General features: G+C 41.5%; 1 protein-coding gene across 1 annotated transcript in view; it reads left to right on the forward strand.

The window, feature by feature from the left end:
* The first annotated feature begins 5,947 nt into the window (after positions 1 to 5,947).
* The window catches only part of CERT1 (ceramide transporter 1), a 76,035-nt gene continuing 62,506 nt past the window's right edge, over positions 5,948 to 19,476 (forward strand). The window contains exons 1-2 of the mRNA XM_054398199.1: positions 5,948 to 6,054; positions 9,603 to 9,737. Of these exons, the coding sequence (XP_054254174.1) occupies positions 5,959 to 6,054; positions 9,603 to 9,737 (231 nt within the window). The 5' untranslated portion in view covers positions 5,948 to 5,958. The remainder of the gene's footprint in view (positions 6,055 to 9,602; positions 9,738 to 19,476) is intronic.

The raw sequence follows: 19,476 nt of genomic DNA on the forward strand, positions 1-19,476 counted from the left end.
CATGTTTATCTCCAGCTTGTTGTATTTCAAAGAAAAGAAGGTGACATAAAGATCAGAACTTGAGCTGTACTACAACAGCCAAGTAGGAATGGCAGTGTCTTCACAGGATTTATGTGTATCTGTTAAATAAAAGGTCATAATGACAGACATTTTCGGGGTTTCTTCACTTGCAGTAGGGAAAAGTACTGTATCCCACACAACATTCCAAGTTTCATCTCAAGCTTGTACACATCCCAGTATCAACGCCTCCACAATAATGCCATTGTTACTGGCAATCTATGGAAAATGATAGGCACGATTCCCAACAAATACTTTCCTCAAGGTAAATATTGTTCTATTATTCCCCCTAGTTCTTTTTGCCCTCTTTCCCTTCAAGAATCTGGAATGAGCACAAGATTGCTTCCATTTCCTGCTCCAGTGTTTTTTCAGCTCCAAAATTTTTCAGCTGTCCCTTAATCCTGCAAGTGTCTTTATCTTGAGCATATACAAATCTTTTCCCCTCCTCATTTAGATCACCCTTAAAGGCTCAGTTTTATAGCAGAGGTTTTAAACACCAACTTGTTCCAGTCAATAGTCTTCTCTATCACACTGCTATATATCCAGCAAGAAAAAAATTACCATGATAATGCCGGTCATGGAAAAAAAGTAATTGTCTTTAAAAGGACTCATAAATGGTGATCTTCAGATACGTTTAATCTTTTCAGCTTCTTGTGTGGAACAAACTATATTGCTAGTGTCCAATGATAAAGTGTATAAATACCAAAGAATACCTTAGGGGTAGTTAAGAAGAAATCATTCATTTGAGGACGTGACATTAATTCTCCACCAAAGCTTAAAGGTGTACAGAAGAGAAAACACAAATAATAACTGTTACAATTTTCAGCTGCTTAAGATAAACAGAAGATTTTGTTTAAGTAAAGAAAATATGTAATATTTTTAGCATATTGAAAAAAACTGTAATAACAAATTCAGCACTGTCAGATAAAACCAGTGGATCATCTTCCACAGACAAAATGAAAATGGACATATTTAAAAAGAATGCAGGAGAAGCAAAAATTTGAAACACTGTGTAAAATGTGACCAAAATGTCAGACTAGGAACTGGTAGACACCGCTTTAATGTAGAATTGACCCTGAGAAAGCATCTAGCTTGTGGTGATATGATCTTGCAATATTCTTACTAAAAGAGGGTAAAGGTTTAGAGCATAATGAAACACTCAGAACAGTCTAGACAAAAGGTGACATATCTTTGGCATGCTGTCACCTCAAGAAGCTGCTGAAAGAGCTGTTTCCTCTATGAGAACATGCATAATGTTCCTCAGTATCATACTGAGAAAGCAGGGTGTGAAAGCAATCAAATCTGTGATGGCAGACTACAATTAAACACTATCCTATTAATCTTAGAATTTGGGAATGTATGAAAGGGAGCTGGATCTATTAATCATCTATTAATGCAGGAAGTAACCTTTTAACTGGTACTGAAAGGACTTCTAAAGGTAACAAGGAAGACTTTGGAAGTAGATGCCACAGTTAATGCAAAACAAAAAGATGGAAAGAAACCACAGGACAGCATTACTGTATGGGGAGCTTTCTAAGTAACCTGGCATGCTTGTAAGAGGAAAGGACCACTAATAAACCCTCAAACAAGCTCTTCTAGGGGCAGGCACAGAAACTCAATGAGTCAGACAGGGTTACATAGTACATAAAAATACCAAGAGACTGAAACAGCAGTAAAATCAGAGCAACAATTTAATTTCAAGTGCTTCTACCTTTATTCAAATGTGACATATTTTTGGACACTTGTCTGAACTAAAATGAAGGATGAATCTATCTCCAAACAGTAACATTACATTACACACTTTCCAGAAGAAGTGCATCTGACTTTTCCAAGTATTCATCTGACAAGGAAACATTCTGACTTACGGGATCAAACTTTAAAAACTCCTTAACTCTCATTTCATTGTAAACCCCTGTTCCTCTGATTATGATTTAAGTATAAGCTCTTCTTAATTCTCTCTTCCTGAGCAAGATAAATCACCAAGAAACAAAGACATGTGCAAGTAAGCATATTAGACTGTCCTTCTGCACTGTCTCCTCAGTTCTTTTCGGTCACAGAGGGCTTGGTATTTACTTACACCCCTCCTTTCCAAATAGCCCTGAGAAGAGGACTCCTATCAGTTCTAATACTGTAGTGAATTACAAGAACAGAACTGGCAAGAGAAACGGCACAACAGTGTTAACAGCGTTTAATACATGTGGTATGAACCGCATAGGTTCCCTACTGAAGCACTCAAAACATCTACTGTTTTACTATTCTCTCGCTCAATATATAATAAAGCCTAGCACCCTAGAAACCAGAATCCTCTAAGAAAAATGTATTTGAACACGTGATAAACCAAGGTACATGACAAATTAACACTGGACAGAAAACTGGGCCAGGACTTACAGAAGTGAAAATTTCAAGTGCCCAGGGTGACACAATAGAATGGAACTATTTTGCAAGCAGCAGCTGACCCAGCATTTTACAAAAACATAGATCACATACAGGCACCTAGAATGAGCCTTCAGAAAGCAAATTCTTACAGTCACATCTTTTTGGAACTCACTGTAACAAAGTGCAAACAACTCAATCCTTTTAAAAAATAAATAATTCACACTTCATGAGCACATTTGAGATTTTTCAATTAGTAATGCAGGTGTCTTTCATGGGACTAGACTAGGGCTAGTCTGAAGAAACACTTCTTAAAGCACATTTAACATGAATGTGAAAAGTAAACAGATAATAGAGATTGCTTCTGACAACGCTTAAATGCCAAAATATGCACTTTATGCCTATTTGAATAATAAGTGTAAGAAAAATAGTTTTGAACTTATGGGCAAATACAACTGTAAGCATGAACATACTAGAAAATAACTATACACTAGTGGTGAATGTGTTTTAGTAAGATACAATGGACACCCTACAACAGAAGGTATAGCAGTGGAAATAAGAGAAATAAAAAGAGAGAAGAAAAAAAGAATTATAGAGTTATCCACTTTATGATGTTTACGACTGACACTCAGTAAAATTTAAAAAACCCTTTTTTTACTGAAAGAAGTAGATCAATAATACACCATTACTTATTCTGCTGTTCTAACAAAAGTGTGATTATTTCCAGTTAAGACAATAATTTCTAAATTTCTTACAACCCCTAAAAGGGGTACAGACTGAGTACTGGGGTGTGCGATGAAATAAACGTAGCAACGAATAACAAAACAAAGGTCCAGTGGAAAAGGCATAGAAAGAGATGGAGAACAGTGAATGACCCATATCAGTGTATCAGATTGATTGTCCCCATTTCCCATACTCTGGTTCATATTCCAGACTGGTCTTGGAGCAGGCAAGCCAGATTTCTTTAAAACTAAAATGAACTGGAAAACAGTTCCTCCAGAGTACATCTGAGACATTACAATTACTGATGCAGGTGCCCTCCACGGGACTAGACTAGGGCCAGTCTGAAAAAAAACTTCCTAAAGCACATCTAACATGAACTTAAGTTCCTCAGCAACAGATCTTTCCTTTACAAATCTATTCTCACTGCAACATGTTCTTGCTAATGTAGATATAGCCTGAACTCATTAAGAGTAATAGCAAGTTACAGATGAGAAAGATAATTACAACATTCGAAAGAAGAGATATCTACCTTCACAATCCCGATACACCTTTCGGAAGGATGTAGGCTGGTGACGTCATGGAAAAAGTAAGACACATTAGGAGGATGTGGCAGATGTAAAAAAATCTATTATTTGGTATAGAAAAATCATTATATGAAAAGACAAACCTTTTATCATCCAGTATTTATTAACTTAAACTTTTTTCTGTAAAATATTACCTAGAATAAACAAATATGCTCTTTAACAGGATGTTAACTTGAAAGAGTATCCATTTATACCATTTTAAAATATGTTTAAGCCATACTACATCCTAAAGGAAAAAAAGAAAAAAAAAAAGTAGAGAAAGGAAAAAGAAAAGAGCTACTTCTGGAACTAAGTGAACAGTCCTCGATCAAAATCGTGACAGCACATGGCTGTCACTGCCGAGAGGATTTGTTCAGACATGTCTCTTTACCTCTTTGATCAGGGTAGAGAAAGAAGTTCATTCCGAGTTTAATGGAGAAAACATGACTGGCCCTTCAGGTAATACCACTTGACAGATTACATGTATATTAAGGATATTTGCAACTGCTCATTTCTAATTGCTTAGGAAAATTATGCTGGTTTACCAATCTTTCTCAGTACTGTAAACATCTTTATACCAAAGACTTAAGACTGGCATTAATATTTGACTTTGAGCTGCCACAGAGAATGCTAGTAACTCCAAAAAATATAAACCTTCAATGGAAACTTTCAGCCAGTGTAATATGGAAGGAATTACACAACTATCTGTCATAACAAGGAAACCAGAAAAAATACAATTGTGCAGCATTGCTCTTGCAATATAACCAGAAGCGTCTGTTCTAAACCTGTTTCCTCAAACAACACTATTTAACATCCTTCCCCCCCCCCCCCCCAAGAAATTACGAGAGAGGAGCCGACACAAATCTTACATCCTTTCCAACCCACTATATCTGTTCATAAAGTGTGAAATGACACATTCAACTGCGATGTTTTGCTTTCCCGCAGATACTTCTCCATCTATAAATATCAGCAAATACACACGTCTCAGACTAAGTCTGAAGGGGGAAAAAAATCGCTTCGTTCCATAAACCGCGGAAATATTAGGCAAATAAAAGACAATGCACCGCTACCTGACAGATGAGGCAAACTGCTGATCGCCACTTTCCGCTCCGCTCATCCCACGGCTTTGAACTTAAGAGAACGAAAGCGGACGGCACAGCAGCGTCACTTCAGCCAGAACAGAGTGGGCTGCCGAGCCCATCTGCGGCGGCACAGGGCGTCTTCTATGCACGCCGCGCCTAACCAGTACCGCCCTCAATGCGAGGGCTTCGGCAGCCCCTCGCCCCGCCGTCCCGAGGAAGCGAATCAGATGCCCACCAGCCCCGTGCGGGCGGCACGGACTCCGTTAGCTGTGGCGGAACAGCCCGCCTTGCCCTTGCCTCGCTCGGGATACGGCAGTACTTCCCACCCCTTCCTGCAGCCTCCGTGGCAACCATTTTTGTTAAGGGAAAGGTCTGGGGATGACCTCCCAGTCCTGCGGACTCGAGGCAGGGAAGATGAGGTCACATCTCTCACGCTAGAAAGCAAAGAGAGCCGGAGAGACACACATCGCCTTACCCCACAAGAAATAAAGCAACTGTCGCCCCAAACGGTACCGCTGCCCTTGTGTGGCGGCGGTTGGAACACAATTCCCCATCTCATGGGAGGCAGTAAGGTAAAATTCTCTGGCTGCGCCAGAGAAATGACGAAGCTAAGATGGCACCCACCGGCCGACGGCCGCCGCGGCGAACTACAACTCCCAGCGCACGGAGCTACATTAGCCATCACTAGAAACTACTTTTCCCGAGAGGCAACTGCGTCCCGGCTTACAGCTGCGCGGGGCAAGACTACAACTTCCGTGAGGCCCCGTGGGGCCGGAGGGAGGGCGTGGGGCGGAGCTGGTAAATAGTGTCACGGAGTATCCGCTCGCGTAAGATGGCGAAGGCAGAAGCGGTAGAGCTCTGAGCGGAGTGCGCGGCAGGCGGACGTGCGCTCGCCCCTCCTCCCCACGCCACCTCTATGTTGTGGCTCTTGCTGCGGGCGGGGGCTGCGGACCTACGGTGAGGAGGAAGCCCGAGCCTGCGTGCCTCGCAGCTGGCCAGTGGGCAGGGGCGGGTGGCGCTGGTGACACCCGCGGGCGCGAGCGGTGCCGCTCAGGTAGAGCTCACCGCTCCCGTCCCTCGGCAGGAGAAGGCTGAGACTGCTGTGGGTGGCGGCCGCTTCGATTCTTCCTTGGTCGGCGGTGGCTACGGTTCTGGTCTCCATGTCGGACAACCAGAGTTGGCATTCCTCCGGCTCCGAGGACGATCCTGAGACGGAGCTTGGGCTGCCTGTTGAGCTCTGCGGGGTGCTCAGCAAGGTAAGTTGCCTCTCCCCTGCCCTGCGGCCTCTTGCTTCCCCTTTCCGCGCCCCATTTCTACTTCGCATTTCGCGTCCATGCGAAGGCTGTCAGATCCGTCCTGCCTCTCGTCTGCCCGCTCCAGGGAATCAGGCCGAGGAGCCCAGCGTCGGTATAGGGGCCTGGTCGTGGGGCCGGGAGGCTCCACAGGAGGCACTGGCACGGCCGCGCAGCTGCCACCTGACGGCAAGGGAGCCTGCCGGGCTGCGGCGCCCGACGCCAACCGTTTGCACCCCTTCCCGTAGCCGGGGGCACCGGTACGTCCCCGCCGCCGGGCCCCCTGTCTCTGCGCAGCTACCCTCCCGCCCCTCCACACCACGGGAGGAAGCCCTTGCTCCGGGGAGAGCCGCGGCTTCTGACTGCCTGGGTGGGAGGGGGCGATGTCATTGCCGCCCGGCCGTTAGTGTTCCTGTCCGAGCCCTCTGGCAGCAAGGCGTGAGGTTCAGTACAGTCGGGCCCGGGAGGAGGCAGTCGGGTGCGCCGGGCGAGGGCGTCTCCCCCGTGCCTCAGGCTCCTGGCCAAAGCCGGCGGCGGGCCCGGGGTCGCAATACCCCACTTGACTCTGGGAGCTCCCGAAGCAGGCATAGCGTGTGTCGCTCCCCAGAAGCGGGCACTGGCACAGAAGCCATTGGTCTAAGCATCAAAACACGGCAGAAAGAGGTAGGGGAGGTGAGGAGAAGCGGAAGGAAAATGGCCCTAAAGCTTTTTTCTCCTTTTAAAAATAAACATACCTTTTTTTTTCTCTTTTATCGCTGAAAATAACATGGCTTGCAGGTATGTGCTGATTGATACCGAGAAATTTTATTTTTAGGACTACGTTAAGTTGGATATTGAATTACTGAGTTTGTAAGGGGTTTTTTTGTTTGGTTGGTTGGTTGGGTTTTTTTACAGAGAATATGTTCAGAATAGTGTTGAAATATTATTAGAATTATACCACTATGTTTTTAAATTTTTCCTGACCTACAAGGTAAGGCTGGACACAAGGCAGCAGTGTAGCAGACACAAGTCACAGAGATCATAAACTGGCTTTGGATGCTGAGAATACAGTCATAGCAGGGCCAGGACTCTGCTCTTTATGAGGGACTTGGCAAACTCCTTCCAGCCTGGAAATGTTTTGAACCCCAGAGATGAGAGGAAGGGTTATGAGAAGAGAAGGGTCTTGGCTTAAATTTGTAAGATCTTGTGAGCTAATAATGGGTGGGGAGGGAGAGAATGAGATGTAAGTGAGATGTTACAGCAGTTAAAATGGGGCTTTTAGTTTAGTGTAGCTTTTTTGTTCAGGTGGTTGTTTTTTTGTTTTGTTTTGTTGTTTGTATTTTTTTCCCATTGTGTTCTTCCTTCAATTAGATGCTTTCATCATTAGAAGGGACGTAATTTTCGCAATGTAATTGATTTTTATGTTGTTGAAAGTCCAGGTGGTGTTTCTTGCTGGCATAGCAGGTGAGGTTGTGGCTTCTGACATTCTGTGTGTTAAGCAATTGCAAACTGTTTTTCTGGATGAGTGTGCTGAATATAGTTCATGTTGCCTTTCCTGAAGGAACACTGGATGTAATCTAAATGGTGAAACCTGTTGCGGTGAACATGTTTGAGAGATAAATTTATCTTCTGTTACTTGATGCTTTGGTAATACTTGAGACTAATTAAAATGAAATGCTAGCATACCAAGCTTCTTACTAAGGAAAGAGTATTTTTCTTTAAGAACTTACTGTGTATAATTAAATTCTAAAGCATAAAAGTAGGCTGCAGTCTCTGTATGTTTAAGTGTTTCAATTTTTTGCCCTTTAAGAGAGAAGTTATTTAGTAAGAGAAGCTTATTTGAAGTATATATTGCTGGTCTTTTTAAACATTTCAGAACCCTAGACATTTTTCCATTGTATTTCCGAAAAAGACTTTTTAATGTGGCTGTGAGAAAAGGGCTTCAGTGTGGAAGAGTCTTTCTTAAAGCAGAAGAGTCTAGATACTTGAAAAAATAGTGGTCTCTTCCTATGCCTACCTACTATACTTTAGGAGCCTCAATTCATTGTGTGTTTTTATTGCAACAGCAAGCATTGATTGCAACAGCAAATGCAAGATTGATTGCTGTATTTGTCTCTCTTAACCTTGTAAAAGAGAGAAACGTATTTTCCTCCCTGTCTTGCTCTTTTACCCAAGATAACTTTGGACTCTGCCTTTTAGAGCTGGGGGGTGTTGGGAATATAAGAGATGGGAAAAGAGAGGGGCAGGAAATGACTGCTTGTGCTACCAGTTCAGGTACTGAGTGCATGTGAGGTTTTTCTTTACCTAGCAATTCATGTATTAAGATGTCAAAAAGGGCATTGTTTTTGGAGAGCAAATTAAGGTCTTATCTATGCTTTGAAATTGTTAGGGATTTCTCAGCTACAGAATTGTTTTCTCTCTTGTAATTACTGGAGTTAACATGTAGTTATAAGACTTGCATTAACTAATGTGTGTAGTATAAAGTGGAAATGAGGTTGTTGTCAACTTCTCCCACCGTTGGACTAAATGCTAAAAGGGCTTATTTTTCAGAGCTTTTAGTCAAATAATGTCTATCACAATCAAAGAAGTGCTTGCATAATAAAATTATTTTGATGCTTTTGTTTCCATTTTTTTCTGGTTTATAATTTTTGAACTCTTATTAAAGATCAAGCAGCAGTATAAAGTCAGTTACAGAGCAGTCCTGATGCTCTATTTGTGTTGTATGGTTCTTCAAAGTGCAGTTGGGAAGGTCTTTTAAATACAAGATTAATAACCAGAACACTTAGTCACTTCTTACTAGACATCTGTAGGAAGAATCCAAGTCTTGTGCCTGGAGTATTGGTTTCATTTGATTTGTGAATGGAGTCCCTAGAAAAATCTGAATAACAAAAGGATGGTTGAATGTTTACTGATAAGTATCTTCTTAACAAGAAAATAGTTAAGAATTAAAACCTGAAGAAATATTTATGGGCAATATTGAATTGGTTAACAACTGATTGCTGTAGGCATAGTAGTTACATACTGTAGAATAATGGCATATTTGTATCTATACGAAGAGAAGTAGATACTTGAGTAAAACAATTTTTCTAGAAATTTTACATAAATTATTCCATGTTCCATGTTTGGCTTTGGTCTAACTCCAGATTTTAAATCAGGTGGCTAAACTTGCCTTAGTGATTTGTGTTTGATTTCTGTCCTCCCTCCCTTCCCCTCTTCCCCCCGAGGTCCACCCCACCTGCCCCAAGCTTTCCTTGATTTTTGTCATTGTAGTTATAACCTTTATTTTAACTGGTCTTGGCGATGCAGTTGTAGCCAAGACATCTGTTGTCCTACTGTTCATTTGAAACAACTGTTTTTTAGTGCCTTTAAGAATTTGTAAAATTATTTTGGAAACTTTGAGCAGAATAAAATTCTCAACTGGGAAGAACTTTGGCGTTTTTTCTCCTGATGCTTGAAAGCCTGAGAAATATTACCCACATTGTCTTTTATTGTTATTTTTCTGTTAGCTGATGTTTTGAATTTTCTTCTCACAGTGGACCAACTACATTCATGGGTGGCAGGATCGATGGGTAGTCCTGAAAAGCAACACACTCAGTTATTACAAGTCTGAAGATGAAACAGAGTATGGCTGCAGAGGCTCTATCTGTCTGAGCAAGGCTGTGATTACAGTAAGTACTATTTCATTATTCTAGTCTTTTCGTGTCTTGAGGTATGATAATACGTGTAGGCTAATGTCTGGTGAAAGCAAACATGAGTATGGGAAATTCAATTAGATCATCTGTTATGAAAGTTGGTGGTATCAATGGAGCACTATGGAGCGGGGCAAGAAGTTCCTAATAAGAAACAAGCTGTTCTCATTTGCGGCTGCAGTAAGCAGCTTTTCATCTCCTATGTTAGAGCTTTCTGTGGGTAGGGATACAGATTGCCTTTAGAGGCTGCAAAGCTTTTCCATGGCTTGGCTTAAGATTCTGAAGCAGCTTCCCAAAGGAGGTAACATCCATCAGTCTCTATACTTCACACTAGAGAAAGAAAGTACTTCCTCAATTGTACGTTCTGAACGTGACTCTGTAGAATATTCTACAGAATGGTTCCTTCTCTGAGCAAGTTCATGTGTTATTTTTGTGTAATACTAAAAGATCAGGTGTTATATTGGTAAGAATAAAGAGCTCACATATAAGTGAAATCTCATAAAGGAAAGTTTGTCTTGGATAAAGAAAAAAATCTGCTTTTTGTGGCTTTCAGGATTATGATATGTGTTATGGCTAATGCTTGTCAAAAAGCACGCTGTGGCTTTTCTGTTACTGTTAAATAGTCTAGTTACATGATTTAGAGGAAGAAGTAGCTGGACTTTTGTGTAGCACACAAGTACTTACTATATATGTTCTTACTCCATCAAATGTGATATTTTTTCAAACTGAATTAAGGATGACAAATGAGAAGTTTTCTTTCTTACTAATACTCAGCTTACAAATAGTATTTTATTAGCCATATCTTGGTACGGTGAAAAAGAAAGACTGATTATATCAACTGTATGCATTTTTGCAAAAAGGTTGTACAGGAAACCAGATTTTTACATTTAAATGCCTGACAAGTATAAAACAGATTACCTCATTTTAAAGTTAATTTTTTAAACTTTTTTAAAACTTTCTCAAGATTCTCAGGAATTCTGACTTAAGTGTGCTTTTGGCAGTCTGTTGTAGTACCAGCCACTGATAAGGACTTCCAAAAAAGGGTGATGGTGGCAAGAGGTAGGCCAGGGAATGTGTGGAAGCATTCTGTGGTTCACATCTCAGCAGCTTGAATTCCAGTTGTGGAGGCAAAGTGAGAAATCACAGTGATGCTGCTATTGCTGATAGAATATTTTGATATGTTGCACTTCATACATGGAAGTTGGTGATCTTATCTCTTGTCTAGAAAGTGTCTAAGACTAAAACTTCCTACAGATAGCTTTTTTCCCTCTTCTACCTGACACTTGTTACATCTGGTAACAGGGAGTTGAACTGTTGTGTTTTTTCAGCTCTTGAGCTTCTTGAGTATACTGGTGTATACTGATGTCCTGGTTTGAGTAAGACAGGACTAACTCTGTTCAGCAATTTCACTTTTCAGCTCAGTGTCTTCTAAGTAATTGCACTTTCTGAAGTTAACAGCATGGTTTTGCAGAGAGTGTCTGCTTCCAATAGTGGAAATGCTCAACATGTAGTTAGCACCAAGACATGGCATGCAGGCTAAGGTCACTGCTAAACCTTGTGTACCACTTTGAGAGTGCTGAAAGTAAGATGTGGCACCTGCAGGGAAAAGCAGAATGGACAGGGCAGGTGACCCTAAACTGACCAGCAAGGTCCATTCCGTATATGTAATATTCAGTGTCGAGGGATCATGAACGTCAAGCTCCATTCTTCAATGGGTATCATCCAATGAAGACTCTCTTCTGTCTTCCCAATCCATGTGTTCCTAAATTCAGTTCCAGTGTCAGTGAATACTGAAATGTGTTCCTGAATCCAGTTCCTGTCTGCTTCTGAGTCCAGTCTAGGACTAACCTATTGCCTGTCAATAACGACATTAATCTAACTGCTGGCAAGGAGTTGGGATCTATATTGACTTTGTATCTGTTTCTCTATATTTCATTTGTTATTATTTTCATTAAAGCTGTTTTAGTTTTCTGATTCATAAATCTCTCTTACTCCTTTTCTGCTCCCCTTTTGGAAGAGTTAATAGAGAGCATCTGTAACTCATCTAGTGGTTGGTCCAGTCCTAACTCTTGACAACTCTTTGGATTCAGTGAGGAATGAAACAACTTTCTGTGTGTAGTTAATATTACTAGTAGTATAGAATGTCCATGTTTTGTTAATGTAGAAGCCTAAATTTGGAAAGCTGCTATTGCTGAGAAGTCTTACTGTACTTCCAGCAGTGAAGATCAGCCTAATGATGTCATAGTATTAATTGAGATGTGGATGTTGTATTCAGAAAGCCTCAGTTGCTTCTCTTATCATTCCTATCACAGTAGGCAGCGACTGACAGACAGCTAATTCTACAGGGATATTTTTATAAGACACTCCTCTCTCACCTCTTTAATGAGGGGAGCACTTGAAATTAGCTTGTTGAAGTACCTGGAGGAGCTATTTTAAGTGTAGAATTAAAATGTCATCCCTCCAAAACAAGTAGTTTCCTGTGGCAACAGTCTTTAACTGAATAAAAAAGAGGGAATTTGGTTGGACTGCTCACTATATAAACCACCAGGACTGAAAAGGGCTCTTTCCTGGAATAGAGGACTGAAGGATGAATATTTATTGTATACTCACTGGATTGCATCAAGTAGTGAAATACCAAGAACTGGATGTATGATTACATTAATGGAGAGGACAGTGGAAGTCAGTACATAAATCTGAGTTGCTCTTAGTCAGGTAAAGAAAAACACCTTTAAGGCGTTTAGTTTATAACAGAGTGGAGTTTTGAACTTGTTAGAAGTTCTGTGTTCAAGGAGTGAGAAGAAATTGAGTATTATGAAAAGTTTGTATGTGCACAGGCTTAAGCTCTGTTACTAATCTAACTTGGATATACTAAATTTCTGTTGTAGTTGGTTGTCAGTGCCAGATGGTGTTTAGTAAAGATGCCCATGATTACCATATAGCTTTGTAGTTCTTTCATTCCTGAAGTCAAACTAGTCGGCTTTGGAGTTGGAAGATAGAGGGTCTGTCATGATAAATAGGAGTAGAGCTGGAAGTCCAACTTCCAGGCAAACTGGCCTTCCAGCTTGTACAGTCTTTGTTCTAATAGTGCTGTTGCTGCTTTCATGTAGAGTGACTTGCACAAAGTCATGCAGTCACAGTAATATATATCCAGAATGACCTGGTGTGCACAGAATAACAAGCTGGAAGGGACCTCTCTAGGTCACCTGTTGTGCCTGTTCACTTCAGGTGGTGGTGTCACACAAAGGCCACCACTGATTTAAATCTGATAAGTTCATATGAATAGAATTTTTTTTAACCTGTTTACTAATTTCTAACAATAGAGTGTTTTTCTCATCAGTTCTGTTTGGTTTTGGTTTGTTTTTTTTTTCTAGAAAGGATTTGACTGGTTGGGATAACTCTTCTGCATGGATCCATATAGACTATCTTGAAAAATTCTTCCTTAAATGTCATGCTTGGTACATTTAAGGAATGCTTAAAATTAGTTGCGTGTACTTTGTCACTAGAAGTGACTGCCTATACAGGAAGAGTTCCAAAAGCTTACGTGCCAACTAACCTTCAGATAGGATTCGTACTTCCCACATTGTTTGAATCCAGTGGCTGGTCTTCATCTTCCTTTATGTATATATTACTGATGTAGAAAAACTTACTGATTTCTAATTTAGTAGCTTAAACAAGATACTGTAACTGTGATGCAGTGATTTTCCTTGGTTTTGATTTACTGTGATGATACATACTCTGTGCTAGAATCTTAATGGAAATATGCTAGTGGTTATTCATCTTTCAAGAACAGTTTGTGTTTATTGTGTTCAAAAGAGATGCTTAGGCAATTCTTTGGAAATAGTTGGGTCAAGACTGAGAAATTTAGTTTGCATAAAGGAGATATTTTTAGTAAACCAGGGTGTTTATTTTTTTTTCTAGAAAGGAAAATCAGAAAGCATTGTTGCTTAATGAATGCAGGAGTTATGTTCTATATTAATATGTAAGTTGCAAGCGATTTCCCTTCAGAATGGACCTCGAAAGGATGGATTTCTTCATGAGTACGTATTTTGAATTTCTGGAGCTTAGAACAGGGAAAAAGATAGAAAACTGAAGTCTGCCTCTTTTTTTCCTAAATAACAATAAATTACTATTGTGAAGATCTTAATAGATATTCATATTATAAATTAGTGGTGGTATGAGTGTGTTTAGGAAGAAAAAAACCCAAGAACAATGCATGAATGATCTAAACTGGAACTTTTCATTTCCTCATGTACAGACTGAAGAGAGTGAGATGATTCTTTCCAGTATTCAGCCATTAATAATAATAAGCTCACTCTACTTTTTAAGATGTGGTTAGTTGAACAGCTACCCTTCCTCACTCTAGCAGTATTTTTGGTTTATTTATAGTGTGATGCTGGCCACCATAATTAGGTGGGTGCTTGTGTGACAAAATACAGATTGACATTTTTAAAAATAGATTGACATGAACAGAAGATGTTTCATACATTTGTCAAGTTAAATAGAGGCTTCCTATGAGAAGAAAGTTTTAAACTCTGTTCTGAAACTTCAATTATAATTACACATTTACAAATATTTAAGACAGTGCTAGGTAAATACTCTTAGTATTGTTTAAAATACTTTTAGCATTAAGAATCATAGAATTGTTTCAGTTGGAAAAGACCTTTAAGTTTGAATCCAACCATTACTTAACTCTCAAGTCTGTTGCTAAACCATGTCCCTTAGAATCATATCTGAGTCCTTCAAATATCTCCAGAATGGGGCTTCATCCACATTCCTGGTGAGCCTGTTCCAGTGTTTGATAACCCTTTCAGCAAAGAAGTTTCTTCTAACACCCAATTTAAAGCTTCTCTGGTGCAACCAAGCACAAATACAGGCTGAGCAGTGACTGGCTGGAAAACAGCCCTGAGGAGAGGGACTTGGGGGTGCTAGTGGATGAGAAGCTCAGCATGAGCTGTCAATGTGCACTTGCAGCCCAGAAAGCCAACCAGATCCTGGGCTGCATCAAGAGAAGTGTGGCCAGCAGGTCAGGGGAGGTGATTCTCCCCCTCTGCTCTGCTCTGGTGAGAGCCCACCTGGAGTACTGTGTCCAGTTCAGGAGCCCCTATTACAAGAGGGATATGGACGTGCTGGAACGTGTCCAGAGAAGGGCCATGAGGATGATGAGAGGGCTGGAGCACCTCTCCTATGAGGACAGACTGAAAGAGTTGGCGCTGTTCAGTCTGGAGAAGAGAAGGCTCTGAGGTGACCTTATTGTGGCCTTTCAATATCTGAAGGGGGCTACAAGAAAGCTGGGGAGGGACTTTTTAGGCTATCAGGTAGTGATATGACTAGGGGGAATGGAATAAAGTTGGAAGTGGGGAGATTCAGGCTGGACGTGAGGAAGAAGTTCTTCCCCATGAGAGTGGTGAGAGCCTGGAATGGGTTGTCCAGGGAGGTGGTAGATGCCCCATCTCTGGAGGTGTTTGCAGCCAGGCTGGATGAGGCTCTGGCCAGCCTGATCTAGTGTGAGGTGTCCCTGCCCATGGCAGGGAGGTTGGAACTAGATGATCCTTGTGGTCCCTGGTCCCTTTCAACCCTGCCTGATTCTATGATTCTAACCTGAAGCCATTTCCTCTCATTCTGTCACTTGTTACTAGGGAGAAGAGATCAGTGCTCACCTTGCTGCAACCTCCTTTCATGTAGTAGTAGAGAGTGTTTAGGTCTCCCCTCAGCTTCCTGTTCTCCAGGAGGGAACCCCAGTTCCCCCAGCTGCTCCTCATAGTCCATGTGTTCAAGAGCCCTCACCAGATCTGTTGCCCTTTCCTGGATGTGCTGCAGGACCTATTCAGTGTCTTTATTGATGATCTGGATGAAGGAATTGAGTCCATCATCAGTAAGTTTGCAGATGACACCAAATTAGGAGCAGGTATTGATCTGTTGGAGGGTAGAAAGGCCCTGCAGAGGGACCTGGACACACTGGATGGTTGGGCAGAGGCCAGCAGGATGAGATTTAACAAGGCTAAGTGCAGGGTTCTGCACTTTGGCCCCAACAACCCCAAGCAGCACTACAGGCTGGGGACAGAGTGGCTGGAGAGCAGCCAGGCAGAAAGGGACCTGGGAGTGCTGGTTGATAGTAGGCAGAACATGAGCCAGCAGTGTGCCCAGGTGGCCAGGAGAGCCAATGGCATCCTGGCCTGTATCAGGAATAGTGTGGCCAGCAGGACAAGGGAGGTTATTCTTCCCCTGTACTCAGCACTGGTCAGGCTACACCTTGAGTACTGTGTCCAGTTCTGGGCTCCTCAATTTAAGAGGGATGTTGAGGTACTGGAACATGTCCAGAGCAGGGCAATGAAGCTGGTGAGGGGCCTGGAACACAAACCCTATAAGGAGAAGCTGAGGGAGCTGGGGTTGTTTAGCCTGGAGAAGAGGAGGCTCAGGGGTGACCTCACTGCTGTCTACAACTACCTGAAGGGAGGTTGTAGCCAGGTGGGGGTTGGTCTCTTCTCCCAGGCAACCAGTGACAGAATGAGGGGACACAGTCTCCAGTTGTGCCAGGGGAGGTCTAGGCTGGATATTAGGAGGAAGTTCTTTACAGAGAGAGTGATTCCCATTGGAATGGGCTGCCCAGGGAGGTGGTGGAGTTGCCATCACTGGAGACATTCCAGAGAAGACTGGATGAGGCACTTGGTGCCATGGTCTAGTTGATTGGATAGGGCTGGGTGATAGGTTGGACTGCATGATCTTGGAGGTCTCTTCCAACCTGTTTGATTCTATGACCTCAATGTCTTAGTCAGGGACCCAAAACTGAACACAGTACTCAAAGCTGGGCTCCTCACTGCTGAGTACAGGGAGACAATCACTTTCTTGGTTCTGCTTGTCACAGTGTTTCTGACAGAGGCCAGGATATTGGTGGCCTTCTTGGCCACCTAAGTACACTGCTCGTTTATGTTCAGCTGGCTGTTGATCAGCTTCCCCGGGTCTTTCTCTGCATGGCACCTTTCCACCCACTGTCCCAAGCGCATGGAGTTGTTGGTGATGAAAATGCAGCACCTGGCATGTGGCCTTGTTGAATCTCATACAGTTAGCCTTGGCGCATCGATCCAGGCTGTCCAGACCCCTTTCCCACCTTCAAGGAGATCAGTGCTCCCTTCTAGCTTATTGTCACCTGCAAGCTGCTGGGAGAGTGTATTTGATTGCCATGTCCAGACCTGTCCCCAGTACTGAGCCCTGGGGAACACCACTTGTGACCTGCAGCCAAATGGATTTAACTCCATTCCCCACCACTCTGAGGCAGGTCTGTAGTTCCCTAGGTCCTCCTTCCTGCCCTTCTTGTAGATAGGCATCACATTTTGTCAGCTTCCAGTCAACTATGACCTGCCCCATGAACTGGGAAAATGGCTTGGTGAGCATTTCTGCCAGTTCTCTCAAGTACCCTTGGGTGCGCTTGAGAGAGTGCAATTGGTCCAGTCACGCTGTTGTGGAAGGCTATCAGATTAGTCAGATATGACTTCCCCTTGGTGAATCCATGCTGCCTACTACTGAAAACCCTAATTTCTTTCATGTGCTTTGAGATGATGCCCAGGACTATCTGTGCCATCATGTTTCCATTGACAATGTTTCTTTTCCTGATGACCTACTTGAAAAAGCCCTTCTTGTTTTTTGCATCCTTTGCCAGAATTAATTCCAAGAAGGCCTTATGTTTCCTCATAGCATCCCTACAAACTGTCAGTATTCCTATATTTCTCCTAAATGGCCAGTCCCTTTATTCCGTGTACTGTGGACTTCCTTCTTCCGTTTGAGTTTTTCCATAAGCTCTTTGCTCATCTATGGAGATCTCCTGCTCAACTGTATTGAGTTGCTTAGGTTTGGATTCAAACCAAGTTAATCTTAAGCCTTGACATGCTGCTTTCAGTTGTACAGCAGACCTCTACTTCAGCTGCAGCTTTGCTATTTCCCCAGGATGGGAATTTCTGTCCTTATCACCCTGAGTAAGTCCTGGGTTCTCTACTCTTCTCTTTGGCATCTCAATGTAGTGCTGCAAAGCATAACTTGACTTAGGGTGGGTTTTATCTTCTCTGGGTGTTGCCTCATGGTTTTGTTGCAAAATCTATATTTTTCTATTTTTCTGCAGAATGGTATGAAGTATAGCAAAGATAATAAATACGCAAATAGTGATTTTTTTTTTTTATGGGTGCAGAAGTTTGTATGTGATTCCTGCTCCTGTATTTTACTGTACTATCAAAATATACTTTAGTAACACATCGGGCTTCTGTGTTCTCTTAAGATGATACAAAGTTGCCTTAGTTACTGAGTGATTAATAACTAGCTTCTTGCTGACCATGATGAGATTCTTAATGAGTTTAACTTGGTAATTTCAAATCAGTTCTAAGCTGATGCTTTCACAGGTAATGTAATTCTGATTTTTTTTTTTTAAATTTTATTAAACGTTTCTGGATAGTGCAAAGGTTATGCTCTAAGGAGTTCTTGAGAAGTATCATCAGCATTTTTTTGCAGGGAACTCGGTTAACTCATTTGGTTTATATCAAAACAACATTTCCAGTATCTCACTTCCTGCATGTGAGATGGGAGGCTCTAAAGCAAGTTGTTACGACTTTGATAACATTTAGAATTCTTCAGGCTGTGTTCAGACACAGGAGGACCATTAGTTATGTCCTGATTTCTCATGGTGCCTTTATAAATTTGTTAATACCCCATCACTAATCCTTGGAGCTCTTGCATAGTGCATCCGCAGTCACTAGTAAATCACTTGAGGCACTGGCTGTGTGCACATACTCATTTGTAACAGATTGAAATAGTTGTAACTATTTTAGGCTTCAGAAACTCTTCTAATAAGCCAGTGCCATGTCTTTGAACAAAGTTTAACTAACGTTTCAAGTACGCATTTGTTATACTGTAGATCTTCCTATTACAAGCCATTGGTTTTTCAGTAGGCAGTTGGAGGGAGCACGTGTCAAAGGTCTGATACATATAAAGCAATACAGCATGACTCTGTACTGTGTAGTAATTCCTTGTTGTTAGAAAGGAAATAATTTGATAAAATATTAAGTAACAAATTGGGTGTTTCACAGCTACAGGATAGTTGATTCACCACAAAAAAAATCTGAAAAATTGCTTTTGCATGATTGCTCCTGGATGTGGACCTCTTGTGCAGAAAAACTATTTTCTATTGAGAACTGTATGTTTTAAATTTTGAGTGTGGTTTCACTGCTAAAGTAACACATACAATATATTCTTGTTTCGTTCTTTAGAAAGAGATTCTCTGAGAGCTGCTTCGTAATGGGTTAAACCAAGCAAATTTTAAAGTTTGCATAGCATGCTCCCAAACTTAATACTAAATTCTACTTAGCGTTCTTTTGCTTTTATGGGTGCAGTGGGCATCTACTTTAGCTAGGTTTTGGACAGAAAATTGCCTTGAAAGGCAAATATCCTAACCAATGAACTGAAGTGAAATATTTCAATAGTAGCAAAGAACATAAAAATAACATAAAAATGTTAATAAGTTTTTCTATTTTTAAGCATATTTTCTTTATATTCTTTTTCTATATGTGTAAATTTACTATTTTGAGAGCTTTTTTTTATGTAGTAAGAGGCAAATTATTAGATTTCTCGTGTTTAGTCACCTACAAGTATCTTTACTGTTTTGGTAGGAATAAAGCCATCTTGTTCACTTGATTCTGTGCAGTAGGGTTTTTCTTCTATCCTGTAAAAAATGAAATCC

Source organism: Indicator indicator, chromosome Z, assembly GCF_027791375.1.
Source record: "Indicator indicator isolate 239-I01 chromosome Z, UM_Iind_1.1, whole genome shotgun sequence".
Taxonomy (NCBI): Eukaryota; Metazoa; Chordata; class Aves; order Piciformes; family Indicatoridae; genus Indicator; species Indicator indicator.